The sequence below is a fragment of the Brassica rapa genome, chromosome A01 (assembly GCF_000309985.2).
Source record: "Brassica rapa cultivar Chiifu-401-42 chromosome A01, CAAS_Brap_v3.01, whole genome shotgun sequence".
NCBI lineage: Eukaryota > Viridiplantae > Streptophyta > Magnoliopsida > Brassicales > Brassicaceae > Brassica > Brassica rapa.
In genome coordinates, this window is record NC_024795.2 from 11,246,101 (window position 1) to 11,266,486 (window position 20,386).

The 20,386-nt window shown below is 38.5% G+C and overlaps 3 protein-coding genes and 1 long non-coding RNA gene across 6 annotated transcripts in view; 2 read left to right on the forward strand and 2 right to left on the reverse strand.

Annotated features, from left to right (window-relative positions):
* Positions 1-1,460: 1,460 nt before the first annotated feature.
* Positions 1,461-20,386, reverse strand: part of LOC117133556 — a 19,462-nt gene continuing 536 nt past the window's right edge. Inside the window, exon 2 of the long non-coding RNA XR_004457434.1 lies at positions 1,461-9,043. This is a non-coding gene — a long non-coding RNA (uncharacterized LOC117133556). The remainder of the gene's footprint in view (positions 9,044-20,386) is intronic.
* LOC117133550 lies at positions 9,040-10,547 on the forward strand (the record flags this gene model as incomplete). Its single annotated transcript, XM_033290020.1, is given in 1 exon segment — positions 9,040-10,547. A coding segment is annotated over 1 exon segment (685 nt), but the record flags the coding sequence as incomplete, so codon positions are not given.
* Positions 9,269-20,136, reverse strand: LOC117133549. 3 transcript variants are annotated; one of them, XR_004457430.1, is made up of 4 exons: positions 18,654-20,136; positions 16,725-18,401; positions 15,007-16,626; positions 9,269-14,925 (listed from the first exon to the last, which is right to left on the reverse strand). XR_004457430.1 is itself a non-coding variant. In XM_033290019.1 (4 exons), the coding sequence occupies exons 2-4, from the start codon at positions 19,497-19,499 to the stop codon at positions 15,952-15,954; spliced, it is 3,198 nt and encodes a 1,065-aa protein (XP_033145910.1). In that variant the 5' UTR covers positions 19,915-20,129; the 3' UTR covers positions 9,269-15,951. The 3 variants fall into 3 exon arrangements, 2 of the variants coding, with proteins under 2 accessions (XP_033145910.1, XP_033145906.1); XM_033290019.1 differs by having other exon boundaries at positions 9,269-16,626; positions 18,654-19,499; positions 19,915-20,129; XM_033290015.1 differs by having other exon boundaries at positions 9,269-16,626.
* On the forward strand, positions 11,934-13,885 carry LOC117133552 (B3 domain-containing protein REM10-like). Its single transcript, XM_033290026.1, has 3 exons — positions 11,934-11,996; positions 12,077-12,439; positions 12,592-13,885. The coding sequence occupies exons 1-3, from the start codon at positions 11,934-11,936 to the stop codon at positions 12,847-12,849; spliced, it is 684 nt and encodes a 227-aa protein (XP_033145917.1). The 3' UTR covers positions 12,850-13,885.

Below are 20,386 nucleotides of genomic sequence, written 5' to 3' on the forward strand. Positions count from 1 at the left end.
AACGTAGAACCGGATGGAATAATAATGTCACCTTACAAGCCATTTTCAAGCATCTTTTCAAAAACCTGCAATATTAATGCTAATTTGATCATCAAAATCCTTATTTGTAGACGGTATGATTGCATTATAAATATTAATGCGAGAGGGTTCAGAGGTTTGGAGAAAATAACAAATAAAATGTGAGAGATGAAGAAGACGATGCTTTCCAGATTTCAAGTGAAGGAATTTTTTTTCTTTTTTTAGTATATTGTTTAGTGGGAGACAAACCTTTTCATCTAGTAACATAGTTGTTTTGTTAAGAATTTTGGTTATCCAAACACATAAAATTCTTTCTAGAACGTTCCATTTGAATATCTTCTAAAAATTTGTAACTAAATAACTGCTTTTAACTTTTCACCATTTAATAATTAGTGAGATTAGTGAAAATTTTACTTTGACAAATGCATAGATATTGACTATTTATAGATTTTAATAATCTATTTGAATAGTCACAACTCTTCAATTTGAATAGTCACATTCTTCCAATTTAAATGTAGTTATTTTGAAAAAATATTTATAAGAATAGTCACAACTTTTCACTTTCAAAAGATACTTAATGAATAGTCACAATTTTTAGAAAAGTCACAACCTTCCAACATTTTATAAAAGACACAACATTTTAGACATCTTTTACAAAAGACACAACCTTTCAACATAAATGAATTCACAACCTTTGAAATTAATTGGGATTGCTATTATTAGTAGATATGTACATTTCTTCTATTTTATACGTAATATTATTACAGAAACATATAATTTTTCATATTCTATTATCTATAGTATACTATTCAGTTTAAAATTTGAATTTTTAAGTTAGATATGAGCTTTAGCAAAAAAAAAAAGGTTAGATATATGAGTTTGATAATACTTTTTACTTCATATATGAATGAAAATAATGATAGCTTCATCTATAAAGTTTTATTTAGCTGAAACCATTATTTAAATACGGTATTTGAACTTCTTTGTAAATATATTGTAGGATAGATGTGTGATGTCCCATCATGACTTGTAAAAGAGGTAAGAGTTTTGGTAGAGCAGGTTGAGCAATTGAAAGGAAGCTAATATTTTGTAGATAATGTGAACGATCAAGAATGGGAAGATTAATTTTAACATTAGTCTATTTTTAACATTTTACCAAAAAATAAGAACAGGAAGATGCCTGATAAGGAACTCACGTTTGTATGGTATCAGAAAGGTCTAAACTTCGAGTTCAATATCGCTGTCATGTGATCCAAGTTAATGGTCCACTCACTTTTTTATTCATTCAGTTTTCGACAACAAAAGAAAAGACGGAAACTGAGAGTAATGTAAAAAGGTGTAGATCACAATCGCAAACGTGATAGTCTTATGTATTAAAAATTTAAAACCCAACTTGTAAAGAACAAAACACAACACATGCTTGGGAAGGAGAGTACTTCAACTTCACAAGTCATTATTCATTATTTATATTAAAAAAATGCAAGAACAGAGAGTTCAAAAATTGTTTGGATAAAGTTATGCTAGACTCCTTCGTCATTCTTGTCATCAATGTAGCTATTGTTGCTGCTCCAGTCACACTTCAAGGTAGATCTAGGCGACCCACAGTACTTGCCCAGCTTCTCTTTTGAGTAATGCATATAATACCGCAGAAACAAGAAATGATATTGGATGTGCTGTTGGTTCTGTGGGAAGGTTGGATACACAAAGGTAGACTGTGTAGCTCGTCAGAAGAGAAGAAACATGTCTAAAAGGATGAATAAAGCGTTCATTGAATCCAAGAGGATGAATAAAGCGTTCATTGAATCCAAGAGGATTGAAAAGGTGTTGTTAGCCAAGTGTGGCTCGCTTGATAAGATAAAAGAAAAAACATCAGAAGAAGGATGCAACTCTGTCAGAGTTAGTTTTCACATAGATCAAGAAGCATTAATTATGGAGCCAGAAGAAGAAGTTGTTCATGGTACAAATATCAAAGTGCGTCGAAAAAGTGATGCAAAGTGATCATGAAGAGAGTGATGATGGAATCACTCATACAATAGCAACAAGTGCAGTGTGCACTCGATGTGGATAAAGAGGGGCATGTGGTCAAGATGATGACACATGAAGTAAGCCAGATCCTCAATAGAAGTGGATCGAGTGGTAGTTTGACGGCTGCACAGATCATGATGCAGTACTAGTAATAACCGTGCGTCTCTTGTTTGTCAAGTGCTCAGCTTTTTTCAGTCCCTCTCCTAACTTGTTGTGAATGCATACAAAGTCTCACATTGGATATCGTCCACGGCCCGAAGGCAAAGCCCGCATGGATTTGGTTTTGAGCTCCTTCCCAAAAGGCCTCGTACTAATCAGAGTTGAACATCTCTTTATATATTAGACATTATTTGTCTAAATTTTTAATCTCAAAAGGCCTCGTACTAATCAAAATTGAACATCTCTTTATATACTATACAATATTTGTCTAAATTTTCAATGTGAGACTTTGTTTGCATTCACAACAAACCTTCTCTCAAACCAAATACCACGAAAAACCCTTGGCTCCAGCCTTTAGCGAAACCTGGTACACATCTTGTACCGCCATAATCACCAACGGGACTCTTCACCTAATCCTTGTTACACCATTAGGATTTATTCACCTAACCCTTGTTGCACCATTAACATTCACCACCTAATCCTTGTAGCACCATTAGGAATATCCACCTAATATTTGTATCGTCATTAAGGAGAGACTTTTGACACAAGTTTCATCAACCTGGCTGATACCAATTGTTGGGCTTTTTCAATGCCCATGTCCAGTTCTTCCGCGAATAATTAGTATGATATTGTCCATTTTGGGCCCAAAGGCAAAGCCCGCATGATTTGGTTTTTGGACTCCTTCCCAAAATGCCTTGTACTAATCAGAGTTGAATATCTTTATATATAAAGTTGAGTTTGCTCACTCCTGAAGGCTCCACATCAGATTCCAGGTCAGAAAGTCGTTAAACCACAGCGCGACACGTGTCCGCTCTCCACAATCTTCACCGTATCATTAACTCGCAAGACAATGTGTTTTTGGTCTTAATTAATTCGTTACCTTTCTTATGCCGTGTTTATAAGCTCTATAAACTGTATGTGCTTATGATTTGACGGGTATACGGCCTGATAGCCCCAATAGATCTGACCCTAATTGTGCTTTACGCGACTGATAGAGATTAGGGTTCGTCTATCTTCAATGTACGGAAGCGACTTCTGATCTTCGCATGTTTCTCTGAAATGCTTCCAAGTTGTTTCTTCATCGTTTTTAATCTCTTATTTATCCAAGCATCCACGATATAGCCTTGAATGCGATCTCTCCTTGGCGAGGCGGTCTAGCTAAGAGTATAAATAGGTAAGCTTCTCTCGAAACCATCTTCTCTAAAACCAAAAAAAAATATAGAGATATTTAGGCAACCATTTAATTGACGTTCTTTCTGATTAAAAACTTTTGTTTTGTGTTATAAATATGTATTCTAAGAAAGCCATGATTTTTTGTTGTATATCCAGCAGAGACTGTTGAGATTGTTAAAGCCTATGTCCAACTCTATATTATCCGATTAGTATGATATTGTCTACTTTGGGCGAAAGAGGCTGCCCGCATGGATTTACTTTTGGGTTCATTCCCAAAAGGTCTCATACTAATTAGAATTGGACATCGCTCTATATATTAGACACTCTTTGTCTAATTCTCCAATGTGGGATTTAGTTTGAATATCTTTCATTCTCCCCCTCAAACTAAGTACCACACTCATCTCGTGTCCCACAACTAAACTTCCATGATCTTCTGACTTGATCTCTGCCACACACATCTCATTCCTAACTTATAGGATACCATTCATATCTCGAAGGGTATTATGATCTTCTTGCAGACTTCTCGTCAACCGCTCTGATACCAATTTTTTGGATTGTTAAAACCCATGTCCAGCTCTATGTTATCCGATTAGTATGATATTGTCCACTTTGAGCCAAAGAGGCTAGCCCGCATGGATTTATATTTTTGAGTTCATTCCCAAAATGCCTAATAATTAGAGTTGGATATCTTTTAATATATTAGACACTTTTTGTCTAATTCTCCAGTGTGAGACTTAGTTTGAATATCTTAAGAGACAGACACAAAAGTTGCCAACAAGGTCTTGATTGCCAAAAAGGAAAGCATAGAGGAAGGAGCTGAACACTTTCGTAGAGATCTCTTGCACAACTTATTCAACCATTTAGTTTCCGTAAGGAAAGCTTATTGTTTACTCATTGATTCATCAATTGAAGAACAGATTGCTTCCTCTATGTCTTTTCCTGCTGCGAAGGTTTTGTTTTTGGTATCTACATTTTAACTTACAAATTCACTTCCATTTTTTTGTCTTTTAGCTGGCCCAGAAGAAGCACAAGTATGATGGTTTGGAACCGTAGAGGCCATAAAAAGAAAGGATGAAGAAGATAGAAAAAAAAAGACATGGCGAAGTCAAAGAAATGGCTTTTGATAAAAGGTAAAAATGTTTCCTTTGTTTGTTTCAGAACCTAAAGGTTCAGACTATTGCAGCGTTTTTCTACCATCAAATATTTACTGCTTATCATCAGAGTATTGCAACTCTACTGTGCATGGAGTTATGTTAGATGATGTTGCTCGGTTTTTGAATCTGCTCACCACTACTCAGTTTTGGGCTAGCATGGCTTATCTCAGCCAAGAACATTGGAAAAGGTAATGTGTTTTATTTCTTCATTCAAATGAATGTCTCTATACCTTTATTAGTTATTGTATACTCATATATAACCAAGAAAAACGTATATTGAGTTTGTAAGTTTTGTTAGGCGATGTTGGTCCATCACGAAAAGTATGGAGAATGAGATAGTAGTTGAAGCTTTTATGAACTTCAGAACCCATACAAGGTAATGATTGAGGTTCATCATTTGTAACGGTGCATCAAGTTCCTCCATCTCTGATCTTCCTAGCTGTTTCCATTGGGTAAGTCTTGCAATATGTTTGTCTTTTTTCTTTATTCATTTACAAGAGAATAGTCGAGATTGAGAGTTGATTCTTTTGATGATTGCACTTAAAAGGGCTTAAACAAGCCACTGATTATTGCTGACAAATAGTTGGAGGCAAGGGAGTAAGACTAGGAAGTGATGCAGCTCCTTATGTGAGATACGTACCAATATAAGTGTTATTGATTGAGCTCGCTTACGTATCAACGTAGTGGCAGTTTTTATCATCTAATTATATCTTACTTAGTGGCAGCCAAAACCAAGCTGGTGGTTAAGGCAAAGCTATATTGGTTATCAGCTGCAGTTGTACATCTACTTAGATAGAGAGGACACAAAAGAGGATAAATACAAGGGAAGTTTACTAGAATGTTACATATTTTAGGTGTATTGACTAGAATGATACAGATCTTTTTTTTATTACTAGAATATTTTCGATACCAAGCGTACCCTTTTTTTACGTTATGAGAAAAAACGTATTTACGAGAATGCCATTACTTTTCGCTGCCACGTAGGCAAAAAACCGGCGCCACGGAGGAATTCGCGTCCGTATTTTCATTAAGTCAGCTGTTAAGCGATAGATACGTAGTTACGGCCGATTTATCTTTACGTTACGGCTAACTTAATACATACGACTGACTTAAGTGAAAGTGGCTGACTTAAAACTATAAGTCAGCTTGCCGATACAACTGATTTACAGAAATCCGGCTGAGTTATGTGATCACGGCTGACTTAATGATACAAATGACGGCTGACTTATACATCGGCGGTTTGATTTCTGGAAAATTTGGCTGAGTCGTGGTTAAGAAACGGCTGAGAAACTTTTTTTCAGCTGAGTAAAGGAACATGGATGGGCTGGGTTATTGAAGCCACGGCTGAGTTATGGGATGCTGTTACGACTGGGTTTGTATTAGTCAGCCGTTAAAGCATGGATAAACAGTAAACTCAGCTGCTTTGCGGCTGACGTATGAGCGAAAGATTAATTACTAGAATGTTCTCGTTTGATGGCTGATTTACGTAACGATACGGCTGACATATGGTTGTTCATCCTTATTGCGGCTGACTTACCGTCAAAAGATTAATTACTAGAATGTTTCCATGTATCGGCTGACAAAGTGTAAACATGATGGCTGACTTATTTTGGCTGAGTTACGGATTTGTTTGTCGGCTGATTAATCGATGTTCCATGTCATCTGCCATGTCATCAACTCGGATTTGACATGTCATCACTAACGGTCGCCCAATTTACAACTGAGTTACGAGACCTTTCAGTTGTCTTCTTCATCTTATTTTTGAATGATTACACAGCCTTTCTTTTCTTCTTCATCATCTCAGTTATCTGTCCTCTTCATCTTTCTCATATGGTAATGGATCCCGTTATTATTGTTTCCGGTAAATGGATTATGAAAAAGCCATATGTATTCAACGTCGACAGTAGAGGGTGTAGAGTTCTTCATTTAGGTGAGAAAACTAAACTTGAAGATTTCACAAAGTCTGTCATCGACGATTACGGTTTGAATGATTTGAAGGTTCATATTCTGCTTAGCTACATGTTTTCGAATAAAACATTGAAAACAATGGCGCACAACACTCCACCAGTTTACGTGTCCAACACTCGACAATTGCAATGTTTTCTAAGCTTAAAGAAAAGCGAACAACTACGTCTCTGTGTGGAGATTACAGAGAAAAAGGATGACAGCTCAGACGTAGAAGCTTCAGAAGAAGAAGCTTCATAAGAAGAAGCTTCAGAAGAAGACGCTTCAGAAGAAGAAGCTTCAGAAGAAGACGCTTCAGAAGAAGAAGCTTTAGAAGAAGAAGCTTTAGAAGTTGAGTCTATAGAGAATGGGAGTTACGATGGTTGCAGTTTGGAGGATGAACAAGATGAAATTGAGAATGACTGCTTTAGTAACGTTGAAATACACGACGTAGCCGGAAAAGATGAAATAGGCAAAGAAAACGAAGAAGATGATGAATTTGAAAGTCGATTTGATATGTTCGATGACTCGGACGGTGCGTCATCTGAAGATGATAACTTCAGCACATACGGTGAGTCTCCTATCGAAAAAGACGAAGATTCACCAAAGCTACCTTCCAAGAAGAGATATCAGAACTTCTTGATGAGCGAATCTAAAGGGAATCTGGAGGTTTTGAAGTTGGAGATGTCGTCGTTAGACCTTGCGGTAGGACAACGATACTTGACTAAAAAGCATTTGAAGAGACGACTGAAACTTTTTACAGTGAGGCATCAATTTGATTTTGATGTAGAAATATCAAACCTGACAACATACGTTGTTAAGTGTTGGGTTGATGGATGTACATGGAGAGTTCGTGCATCTACCGAAGGATTGTCCCCGCAGTTTTATATTCGTATTTACGACTCGGATCATGCATGTTCTGTAACTGAGCGTTCTAATCGATCTCGAAATGCAACACCGGATATTTTAGGAGAGTTGTACAAGAACTTTCTCGGCGACGTTGGTCCGGCCGTTCGCCCTGAGAGTGTCGGAATAGCTATCACTAAGCAGTTTGGTGTAAAGGTAATTATGTTACAACGGCTGAGTTATGGTAGAGTATAGGCTGGGTTATTTTATGTTAGAAATGGCTGAGTTACAAAACTATGGTTGAGTTATGTTTACGTTGTGACCGTCTTAATGATATGATGTGGCTGAGTTATGTAAATTGTTTTTTCATGTGAGCAGATGGAATATTGGAAATCACACCGGACGCTTAAATGTGCAAGGGAAATCGATGAGGGCACACCTGAGTGTGGTTTTGAACTCTTGCCTTCTTACTTATACATGATAAGAAGGGCAAATCCGAATACAGTTACGCGTCTTCAAATCGATGAGCTTGGAAGATTCATGTATGTGTTTCTTGCGTTTGGTGCGAGCGTTAATGGGTTTCCTTTCATGCGCAAAGTTGTTGTCGTCGACGGTACGTTTCTTAATGGTAAATATAAAGGGACGCTACTCACAGCACTAGCTCAGGATGGTAACTTTCAGATTTTTCCAATAGCCTTCGCAGTGGTTGACACTGAAAATGATGATTCGTGGAATTGGTTTTTTACGCAACTAAAAGTGTTGATTCCTGACCAGGAGGGTCTTGCGATAATATCAGATAGGCATAACTCGATAGGGAAAGCAATTACAAATGTGTATCCGTTAGCTGCTCGTGGAATATGCACCTATCATTTGTATAAAAACATATTGGGACGGTACAAAGGAAAAGATGTATTTCGGCTGGTGAAGAAAGCGGCGAGATGTTTTAGAATGTCTGACTTTGATATGATTTTCGAGGAGATTGAAGCACTTAATCCTGATCTCCACGGCTACCTCGAAAGAGCTGATGTCAGACTGTGGACACGTGTTTATTTCCCGGGCGAGAGGTACAATTTGATGACTACGAACATAGCGGAATCAATGAACAGAGCATTATCGCATGCTAGAGGTCTTAACATTGTTCGAATATTGGAATCGATACGGGTTATGATGACCAGATGGTTTGCTGAACGAAGAGTGGATGCCAGATCGCAGTCAACCACACTCACGCGCGGTGTGGAGAAACTATTACAAGTAAGTCAGTCGTAACAGTAAAATAAGTCAGTCTTTAAATCTAATAAGTCAGTCGTTATATTGCATAAGCCAGCTTTATAAATAATAAGTAAGCCGTTTCACGAATATTGGGTTTTGTTAATAGGGACGTGTAAGTGCCTCCCGGGATTGGACGGTTCAAAGGATTGATGACCATCACACTGAAGTTAAATATGGCGCTGCTGGCGAGTCTTTGAATGTTGTTAATTTGGTTGAGCGAAAGTGCACATGTCGGCGTTTCGATGTCGAGAAAATACCATGTGTACACGCAATCGCAGCTGCAGAGGAAAGAAATGTTTCTCGTATATCACTGTGCAGTCCTTACTATAAAAGCACTTATTTAGCTAGCGCATACGCTGAATCGGTCATGCCGGTTGACTCAGCGCTACCTGTTCCAGATAACGTGGCTAACGTACAGTGCTTTCCACCGTTTATTCGTCAACAACCGGGAAGACCTAAAAAAAATAGGATGAAATCTGCTTTAGAAGTTGCACTTGCAAACAAACGTCCTAGGAAAGAGCACATATGTTCTCGTTGCAGTCAAAGTGGACATAATGCGAGAACTTGTCCGATATAAGCAATTGCTTTTCATGTTGTTTTGTAATACGGCTGGGTTTTGTGTTGTAATACGGCTGGGTTTTGTGTTGTAATACGGCTGGGTTTTATTTTCATTGATTTGCACAACGGCTGGATTATTAATTGTAATACGGCTGGGTTTTGTGTTGTAATACGGCTGGGTTTTTTTGTTTTAATGTTCTATGACGGCTGCGTTAATGTTTTTCAAATTTTGTATTGTGGTTGGGTTTTTATTTTCATTGATTTGCCCGCTTCCCATTACTCAAGAGAGACACAGACATCGAAAAACGAAATGTCCGTACTTAATTGCCCTACGTTACGTAATAGCCCCTACGTAATTATTGATTATAAAGTGGAATACGAAAGTAGCGAATTAAATTAAGAGAAATTAATCTTCATTGGCTGAGATAATGTTACTCACACGCCTAATAATTGTCGTGATTTCTAATGTCAGCTCTTTTATTCAAACGCAGTTGAAAAAAACTTCCCCGCTAGAAACACGAAACGTCGCGAAGTCAACTAAGGCTGAGTTATTGTAATACACGGCTGAGTTATGGATTAAATTCCCGCTCAAAATAAGAAATAAGAAACGCCGCGATACGAAACTACAACCGTTAACTGCAGATAAATAAGGTACTTCTCAAACAATTACACATCTTCAACTCTCTATCTTTTACACAACTGTCCTCTCAGAGAAAATGGAATATTTCCCTCTGCTTGAATTGCCTGAAGATCTTCAGGCAATGGTGGTTGAACGTGTGGCCCGTAACTCCTTCCAAGATCTCTACCGCCTCAGAGCATCGTCCAGGTCGATGAAGGCGTTAGCAGAGATGCGTAGGGTATACCATTATTTCGATGTGTTATCCTTTCCCTGGGGTCTCATTATGCCATCTCAGTTGTTGAAAACTTGCTACGCTGAGAACAATCCAAGCACAATTTATGTAAAGGGTGTACAGTTTTTCTACTCATACGATGAGCAAGATTATGGCCTTTCTCTCCTCAAGCGTGCAGCAGATGCAGGATATGAGCGTGCAGTGTATACACACGCTATGACTCAAGCAATCTTTTACGGTGATGCGCAGTATTTTCGGAGAATTCCAAGAGCAACTGTTGACAGGGTCGGGAAACTTGTTCGAGATGCGAAATGGGGATGGGGTTTGTGGCATACTGACGAGTTCCGTCAAATTAAGGCCATGTTCACTTCTACTTATGTTCCGTCCTTCTACCTTTGCCAATGTGCAAATGTTGTGGACCGACAATGTCTCTGCCTATGGCACATTGATGTGACTAAGGACGACAACATGTGTGAGCGCTGTTTCTGGATCAAAGAGATTTCCTTGTTCTTTCGTGATTTTGAACCGATAAGCCTGTTTAGGGACACAAGTAAGTGGTGAAGATGTCTCTGCATCAGAATCTTATCTTTTTTATGTTTTTTGCTATGCCATTATGTATGTCGAACAAAAAATTATATATTCTGTTTTTATGGTTGACTTATTTTCTTATGGCTGAGTTATTTTCATCTTATGGCTGACTTATTTTCATCTTATGGCTGAGTTATTTTCATCTTATGGCTGACTTATTTTCATCTTACGGCTGAGTTATTTTCATCTTACGGCTGAGTTATTCTCATTTATTCATCTTATGACTGTTTTTTGATTGTTCACCTAAACGTTAAGACTGATATTATTACATGTTACGGCTGAGTTGTTGTTTCGGAAGAAATTAACAACGGCTGAGTTAAATCCGAGTTACATAAACATAGACTGACTTATGAGTACAGAATCTGAGTAAACAAAGAAGTAGTAGTAGCAACTAATACATTTAAGACTTCATCCTAAGACATTCAATAATTTTTATGATCTCAGTTATGTCTTTCTTCATATCATCTAATTCTGCTTTTATAGCGGCCAAATCCTGCTCTATCGTCGCGAGTTTGTTTGCCACAACTACAAACTCTTCATCATGTGCTTCATCAAGCCATTTGAAAACATGGTTTTGACCCGAATTTGCTCCACATCGATAAAATCTTCTACCCGGATTCTTTATTGTACCTGACGTTAACACAATGGTAGCAGCTCCACAGTCGCACGTCCTTGGAATTCCACGCTGTAGATCCATCTAATTTATACATCATAGCACACAAAAAATAATGCAAAATCGAACAAGGCCAAAATACAAAAAATAATTCAAAATCGATTTTGGACGAAAGAGACTTACTTTAGGTTTTAGAAGTCGACTCTGGTTTTTCCTTTATCTTTTACTTGTAAATATTGGAAATATAATAGGGAAATCATATTAAATATAAAGATCACGCGTGTCCAAATAAAATAAACATATAATGACCTCGATATCGTAAATTACTCGGACATGCGTGTCAGGACATAACTCGACACTGAGTTAAATTATGTATGACTCTTTTGGCCAACTTTTATTTTTCGACATCATTAAATATTAACAATTTTACGACTGAGGTTTAGTTTTCGGTATTATTAATTATTAACAATGTTACGGCTGAGTTTTATTCTTCGGCATTATTAATTATTAACAATGTTACGGCTGAGTTATATTTTCCGGCATTATTTACTTTACACAAGGAAAAAAAAAAGAAATCATTTTCGTCCCAACGCGAAAAAAAAAAGAAAAGCTCTCGACGACAGGCGATTTCGAAGCGTCTCGATACGAAGGTAAAACCGAAGCCTCTCTTTTGCAGATTTGTGGATTCAGCTTAGGTTCGATGATGTTTTCTTCCCATTCTTTTCTTGTTTGCAGATGCCTAATTCGCACAAACCTCATTTCTTGAAGCCTCTGCTTCCCGATTTCCACAGTGGCGTGGTAGACACACACTCTCTATTTCTCATGTGTATATGTTCCTATTTTAGAGTTTGCTTAACTTTGGCTTTTCTGACCTGCAGACAATACCACTTGGCTTCTTCTCACAGCACATAGAAGGGAAGACAAACCGGAAAACATGGAAACTAAGATCGGACGCTACAGATCAAACTTGGGAAGTGATACAAGAAGGCAGGAGACTCACCGGAGGTTGGAAAGATTTCACCACAGCACATGACCTTCAAATCGGTGACATTGTCATCTTCAAACACGAAGGAGATATGGTGTTTCATGTCACACCATTTGGTCCTAGCTGTTGTGAGATTCAGTATACACATCCTCACATCATCAAGGAAGAAGCCGATGCGGATGATGCTCCTTCTTTCTCATTTGACTATTGTTTTCAGGCTGAGGTCACTGCTTCGAATCTAAAAGAAGACAAACTTGTGAGTCGATTTTCAGTTATAGACCATATTTAGTTAGTTATTAACATATGGTTTGATCTGTTCAGTGTCTTTACGTTCTGTGTTTGCAGTATTTAGTTAGTTATTAACATATGGTTTGATCTGTTCTGTGTCTTTACGTTCTGTGTTTGCAGTATCTTCCTGAGGGAGCTACGACTTGTACTGCTTTGAACAAACAATGCCAAGAGATAATACTTGTCAACAAAGAGGGAAATTCATGGACTGTGAGTTTGCGATTTAGCGAAGCAGACGGCATGTATTACATCAGAAGAGGCTGGAGAAAGTTCTGTCGTGCTAACAGATGCGCCATAGGAGACTTATTTGTGTTCAATGTGGTTGGAGATGGGAAAACTACTCCACTAATGTGTGTATGTCCGGAAAGGGAAGAGTGATTTTGAACCTAAACTTATGTATGTCGAACCAGAAATTTATGTATGTCTCTTTTTATGGCTGACTAATATTCATATTATGGTTGAGTTATTGTTTATGTTATTGTTTGATTATGACTGACTTCCACTGAACGTTATAGCTGAGTTACTATCTTATTATGACTGACGAATACTCATATAATGGCTGGGTTATTGTTTGATTATGACTTAATTAACGTAACGGCTGAGATGCAGTGAACGTTATAACTGAGTTATTAAAACATTATGACTGACGAATACTCATATTATGGCTGGGTTATTGTTTGATAGTGACTTAATTAACGTAACGGCTGAATTGCAGTGAACGTTATAACTGAGTTATTAAAACGTTATGACTGACGAATACTCGTATTATGGCTGGGTTATTGTTTGATTATGAATTAATTAACGTACTGGCTGAGTTGCATTGAACGTAATAGCTGAGTTACTAAAAACATTGCGTCTAAATTATGATTACAACACATGACTACGCAAAGAAATAGTGCCAAAATATGGCCATACCAAACCCACAAACCACCACTGGAAACATCAAACACTTCATCTTTTCCGCTTTACCGAGTTCTTTCTCCAACCGACCAACGTCTACTCTCAGATCTGATATGCCTTTGGTCATGTCACTCATCACCGATTTCATATCTTCTACCTCTTCCACCAAGCACTCGTCCGCCCATTTGAATAAATGTCTCTGATTTCACCAACATGCCCAGCTCTTAGTATCACATTGACAGTATAATGAATAAAATTAAAAATCAAACCTTAATATATCCTTTGCGACAGCAATAGTACAGTCTTCCTGGATTAGCCCGTGATGCAGATGTACATAATTCAGCGGGTTCACCACACCAACACTGTTTCGGCGTTCCTCTTTCCACATGCCGGCGGTGAAAGTAAGTGTTACCAGACACAGATGATGAAGAAGACATTTTCTTTGAATGAAAGAGAAATTGGTGTGAAAGACAAAGTTAAAACAATAGTGGTAGTAATATAAAATCATTTTTTTTTAAATTCAAATAAAGAGGAATAATTTAAATTAATAAACTATTAAATGCCTCGATATTAGGTTTGAGCCGTATTTTTCCACACACGTGATGCACTTTAATTATGACGAATACTCAATCAAATCAAGAAATACGAAAGGTTCTTTATTATTTTATCAAACACTTAAGTTGAATTCGTATTACGGCTGTGTTAGCGTCTATATTTTGGCTGAGTTAACGTAGACGTATTGACTGAGTTACATTAAAAATAACAATACCTCGATTATGTAAATAATCCGATACATGCGTGCCAGCCGTATAATAATGAGTCTCGATATTCTCAATGCAAACGAAATTTCTCATGCACATAATAATAAGAGAATAAAGGTCTCTAATAATAGTAGTCTCGATAATGTAATGACGGCCATAATAATGAGTCTCGATATTCTCAATGACGATGGAATTTCTCGCACGTATAATAATAAGAGAATAAAGGACTCTAATACTGGTCTCGATTAAGTAATGGCGGCCATAATAATACATTGAAAATAGCGTTAACTATGGCTTTGTATTTTTACAATATAAGGCTGAGTTATTAGTATCTTAATTCGTATTACGGCTGAGTTACTTAACTGAAACACTGACGTTTGACGCAAACAATTCCGGCTGAGTTAAACAACTTTATAAAACCTTAACGGCTGAGTTAAACAACTTTATAGAAACTAAACGGCTGAGTTAAACAACTTAATAGAAACTTAATGGCTGAGTTAAACAACTTTATAGAAACTTAACGGCTGAGTTAAACAACTTTACAAAAACTTGACGGCTGAATACAAACAAAAACAACAAATCAATTTCTAAAACCAAAATTATCAGGACCAAATTCTTCAAACATGTGGACAAGATCACGCCAAACTCTAGTTAGCATCCACGCAGGCTTCTCACCCCCATGTGCCCACCTCCTCTTCAAGAGGCGCATCTGACAACGAAACACCGTTCTGGCCACCAGATTAAAATTTGTCCAAACTTGAAAATTATATCTTCGTGCCCACGTGCGTTTGCGCTACAACAAAAAACCAATTTCCAAATGTAAGTGCTGTTATTATGTCTAATATCAAAAACAATTCAAAGATGTTGTCCTTACAGCGAGTTGAAGAAACCAGCGTTCCTTAAAATGATCGGGAATGGCGCGCCATGTCGGCCAATCATGAACCCATCCTTCTGCTAAAATCGACGGGATGGCCAGGGAGAGATCGCTTAGAAATTTAAACCAGATTACGCTGTCAAGCAAGACACCCGGGCCAGGGTATAGAACGGGAAGGTTTTCACGATTTTCAGAGTTTAGTATCTCATTGACTCTGTTCTCTAACCTTTCTGAATAACCAGGAACAATCATAACTTTGTAAGGCGATATAGAGATATTGTTTAGGTTTTCTAGTGAGATAAGGCGAGAAGGTGCAAGAGAAGGGGGCTATATATAGGGGAAGTATAGAACATTAAAGGTCGCGAGATAAAATATCTAAAATTTTCGCGCCATATGTAAATATTAACTTACACTAACAGGCTGAGTTATTAAGACCTTTACGGCTGATTTGTTGTTTGCCGTTTAGGGTATAGGGTTTAGTTATTTAGGGTTTGGGTTCCGAATAAGATTGTTTAGGGTTATGATTTATGATGTACGAACCACAAGATATGATAAATATCACAAATTCATAATAAATAACACAATAACAGTTTACGTGTTTTGAATCATGCTCACACCTCATATCACTGCCTAGAGTTTTAGGTACTCGTAAGAGACAACATATACCTCAAGATTATAATCGATTCCAAACTCGTATAGTCAACAAAGATCATGCTCACACATTGAGTTATTATTAATTATTTTGATAATTGGACTTTATATATAACATTCGAATGAAAAATTATTAATTATTTTGATTCTAGGGTATGTTTGAGGTATGACTGAGTTATCAATGAGTACTGGCTGAGTATTACTAATCGATACGACTGAGTTATTACAGCAGTTATCCAAAGTCAAATAGTTAACATAACAACAAACACAGGTTCACAAACAAACACAGTTTCATTATGAAAACAAATTGTTCATTCCAACATTTCCTCCTTCCTCGAGGATATCTGCTGCCATCTTCACCCGTAACCCTTGAATATTACTATCGTTTATGCCATCAAAAGTTACACCAAGCGCTAGACACTCCACAAACTTCAACGAATAAACCCCACAATCACCTGACATGTTGTTTTGTGGAATGTATCTTTTGCTCCTCCGTCTGAATGCGAACCTCTTCCTAGAATGCTTTCGGAGATCGGCAGGAATAAGCTCATTCAACATCCAGGGAAGCATCTCCAGTAGAGGTCTAAAAGCATTTAGCATTTTTTGCTCACTTTCGGGTGTTGACTCTCCATAGATTGGATCGTAGCAATCTATCTTCTCCTTGATCAGATCCACGTGAAACGCCACCCAGTGATTACCGCCGGTTTGAAGACATCCGTACACGTGATCCACATCTGCATACCACTTCAAGTTTGTTGTAAATTCTTCGGGGAATCTCCCGTTTACCAACGCTTCATAACCACAGTCTTTGAACTTGAACGAAGCAGGTTTCATCCTGAACTGCCTGTAATCGAGGGAAGCCCAAGAACTTAACAACCAAGGGTCTATGAAACCAATCCGCTTGGACCAGAATGGAGTGGGATCTCGCATGGACCTTTGTATGAGGACGTTCATATACGCAGCGATATGCTAGACAAAGAAAAATAATAAGTCAGCCGTAATATAATGAATTAAATATATAAGTCAGCCTTTATAGAATATATAAGTCAGCCTTAATAAAGACTTACATTATCAAACACCCATCCATATTCTTTGTCAGGCCACGGTCTTTCATGCATGAGTATGCTGTAGAAGTCACTCTCATGATCAGCTGAGGGTTCTTCTGGTTTATCTTTAGGTGCTGGTGGTTTGGGTGGAATTGCCTTAATGTGTTGCTTCAGTTTTTCCAGTCGCGCCGGATCAACAGGTGCGCAAGGGTCGTATATTTCTGATGAAGGCGTAATGTTCTTCCTCATGCAAGTCGTCTGTCCATTGTCTCCAATGTACGGAAAAACTGGTGCTGAATCAAGGTTCGTCAATGAAAACCCTTGTGGAGATAACTTAACTGATTTCTCCCGAAGTTCCTTTACCACGGAAGATCTAATCAATTCAGCTGGCTCGACATCAGACCCCGCCGCCAATGCGTTATCTTCCGCAAGAACTTCGTCGTTGGTCACAACACATTCCTCAGACCGCTGTAACTCAGCCTCTTCTTCTTTCTTCTTCTTCGGTAACTCAGCCTCTTTTTCCTTCTTTTTTTTCGGTAACTCAGCCTCGTCTTCCTTCTTTTTCTTCTGTAACCCAGCCTCTTGTTTCTTTTGTAACTCAGCCGCTTTTCTCTTCTGTTTCTTCTCCTCGTTCTCTTTTTTCTTAGCCTCTTGCTTCTCCTTCCTCTTCAACGCAGCCTCTGCCCGCTGTGCTTTTTTCTTATCCTCGATAGCCTCATCCTTTACAGTAACAGTACGCTTGGCCTTGCCCCGTAAGCCGCGTCCATAGGCTGGAACGTTGGCATCCTTACCATCCTTAGCATCCTTAGTAATCTTTGCAGGAGAAACACTGATGAAATCAATTTCATTAAAATCATCACCCAAAATCCTTCTCACCACTGTATCCTTCTCAAGCTCCGAATTCTTCTTTGCAGGGGTCTCAGCTAACGCTGGACTTTTGACTGACTTCTGCTGTTTCTGCTGCGCCGGCACCGGACTTTTGACAGCCTTCTCCTTCCGCTGCGGCGGCACCGGACTTTTGACAGCCTTCTCTTTCTGCTGCGGCGGCTCTGGACTTTTGACAGGCTTTTTCTGCTGCCGCGGTTCTGTCACTGGAGTTTTTACAGACTTCTCCTCCTGGGCCTGCGGTTCTACCACTGGACTTTTGTCCGACTTTTCCGGTGGCGACCTCCTACGAGGTGATGATGTCACCGATAAAGATTTTTCTACGCCGGCGGAGGAGAGTTTAGCATCGTTGTCGGGAATTTTCCTTTCCCCCAAAACTTTCAGACTCTGCTGCACTACAGCTTTCACCACGTTATCTAGGGTCTTCTCGTCCATCACTGGCCGGTTCCGGTCAAAATCGTAAGCGTCAAATTTTGCTGAAATATTCTGCAGAGCACTCACAAGATTCGTCAGAGTCGCTTTGTCCAATACAGCTTCCTCCTCGCTAGAACCCTTTCTCGTTTCAGCAGCTTCTTTCTTCTGCTTCTTTGTTGATGGCTCAGCTTCTGATGAAACTCCCTTCGTTTTCTTCTTCTTCTTCTTCTCATTCCCCTTCCCCTGCTCATCCCTCTGTACTTCCCAGAAACCTTTCACGTATCTACCTGCGTGTATGTCTTCTACCAACCTAACGAGTTGTGGGTCGTCAGGTTCATCCGACCATACAGGAAACATCTCTTCAATTGACTCCTTCATAACCATTCTCCTCAAACGGACCTGCAACACCAGTTTATCATAAACTCAGCCATCAAATAACACAAAACCAAGCCATCAAATAAATTAATTCGGTCACAATATAAAATAAACTCAGCCATCAAATAACACAAAACCAAGCCATCAAATAAATTAATTCGGTCACAATATAAAATAAACTCAGCCATCAAATAGACTAATTCGGCAACAATATAAAATAAACTCAACCATTAAGTAGCTGTTAACTCAGTCGTATAAGTAGCAGTTAAACATTACCTCGCCATGATCTTTGATTTCGTCAGACAAGACAGTATCAAAACTTGAACGTGTACGCCTTCCACCCCATCGCAAAAGAGGAACGTCTTCATTGTTGACCACTCTCCCAAACTTCTCACCGAAACAGACGATGGACTCATACGCCCAAACCAATAAAACGTCCTTCATGCCGCTTACTGTGTATGACTTTCCATCTGGAGACAGTGTTTTCAGAGAGTCAACAAGAACTTCGTATGCAGTCCGACCCCATGGATACGACCTCATGGCTTCATCGTCGAATACCCTTATTGCACTTTGAAAGGGTATCCTTGAATTGTGATGCAAACAGTACAGTCCCATGGCTTGAAGAAATAACATCCCCAACCACTTACGCTTTTCAAAACTCCAACCAGGACAGAACTCTAATGCTGCCTTCAGCTCATCATACTTGGGTCCCATCCCAAGCGGCACCTTCAACTCCTCCCAAAACTCTTTGTATTGATCAGGTTCAAAACTTTCTGTTGGCAATGGACCTGTGTTTAACCCAGTGATCTCACCAAACTCGAGCAAGCTAAACCTGATAACATCATCAACCACAACAGACCATATCTCCTTTTTATGCACTCGCAGCTGTCTACATAGCAGATAGTGTACGGTCCTACCAGACCAAATGCTTTCGCGTGAAAGTAGCCTAGCAACTACTCCAATGGGAGAGTTCACCAGTTCTTCCCACACATCGAGTCCTATTGTTTCTTTAATGTGGGGGAAATGTCCTGCACGGAAATTATGATTGATATCTTTACCTTCTAGGTTAGAAGGGTAAAGTCTTGGAGGGTAATCACGTGGTTCGACTTGACTAACATCCATCTGATCATATAACACAACAATAAATCAGCCACAACATAAAAATAACACAGCCATATCATAATATTAAAATATATTAGGTCATATATATAACTCAGCCATAACATAATAATTACTCAGTTATAACATAACCATAACTCAGCCATAACATAATAATTACTCAGTTATAACATAACCATAACTCAGCCACAACAAAAAGCCCTAATTCAGACACAACAAAAGCCTAGACAATCACATATCTCAGCCGCAACATAACCCTAACTCAGACACAACAAAATCCTCGACAAACCCATAGCACAGTCAACATAACCCTAACTCAGTCGCAACAAAAACCTCGACACACCCATATCACAGCCTCAATATATAACTGACCCACAAACTCAACCAAAATACAATATATAACGTCGCGACATCTTACCGGAAAAGATGAACTCGTTGATGAGAATGCGGTGAAGGCGATTTCGTACAGACGACGGTTTCTAAAAACTCCGACGAGACAGAGTTCAACGACAGAGAGTTATAGAGAGTTCAACGACAGAGAGTTAGAGAGAGTTCGAAGAAGTAAAGAACAATGTCGACGAGGGTTTCGAAGGGTGAGAGGATTTCGGTTTGCGGTTCCTTCTTCGACACAACACAGTTCTTCGTGTCTTTTTTTTTTTTTTTGACAAAAACCGTATGTATGATAGTGATAGTGATAGAGACGGTTTGGTTTCAGAAAATACTGATGTGATGTGGATTTTTAATAACTGATGTGGCTTTGATCTTTAAAATTAGTTTCAGAAAATAAAACATAACAAAAGCCCCTATTGTAAATTACTAGGAAAGAGAAAACATTCTAGTAATAAAACAAAGATGTACAACATTCTAGTAATAAACCATAAAATGTGTAA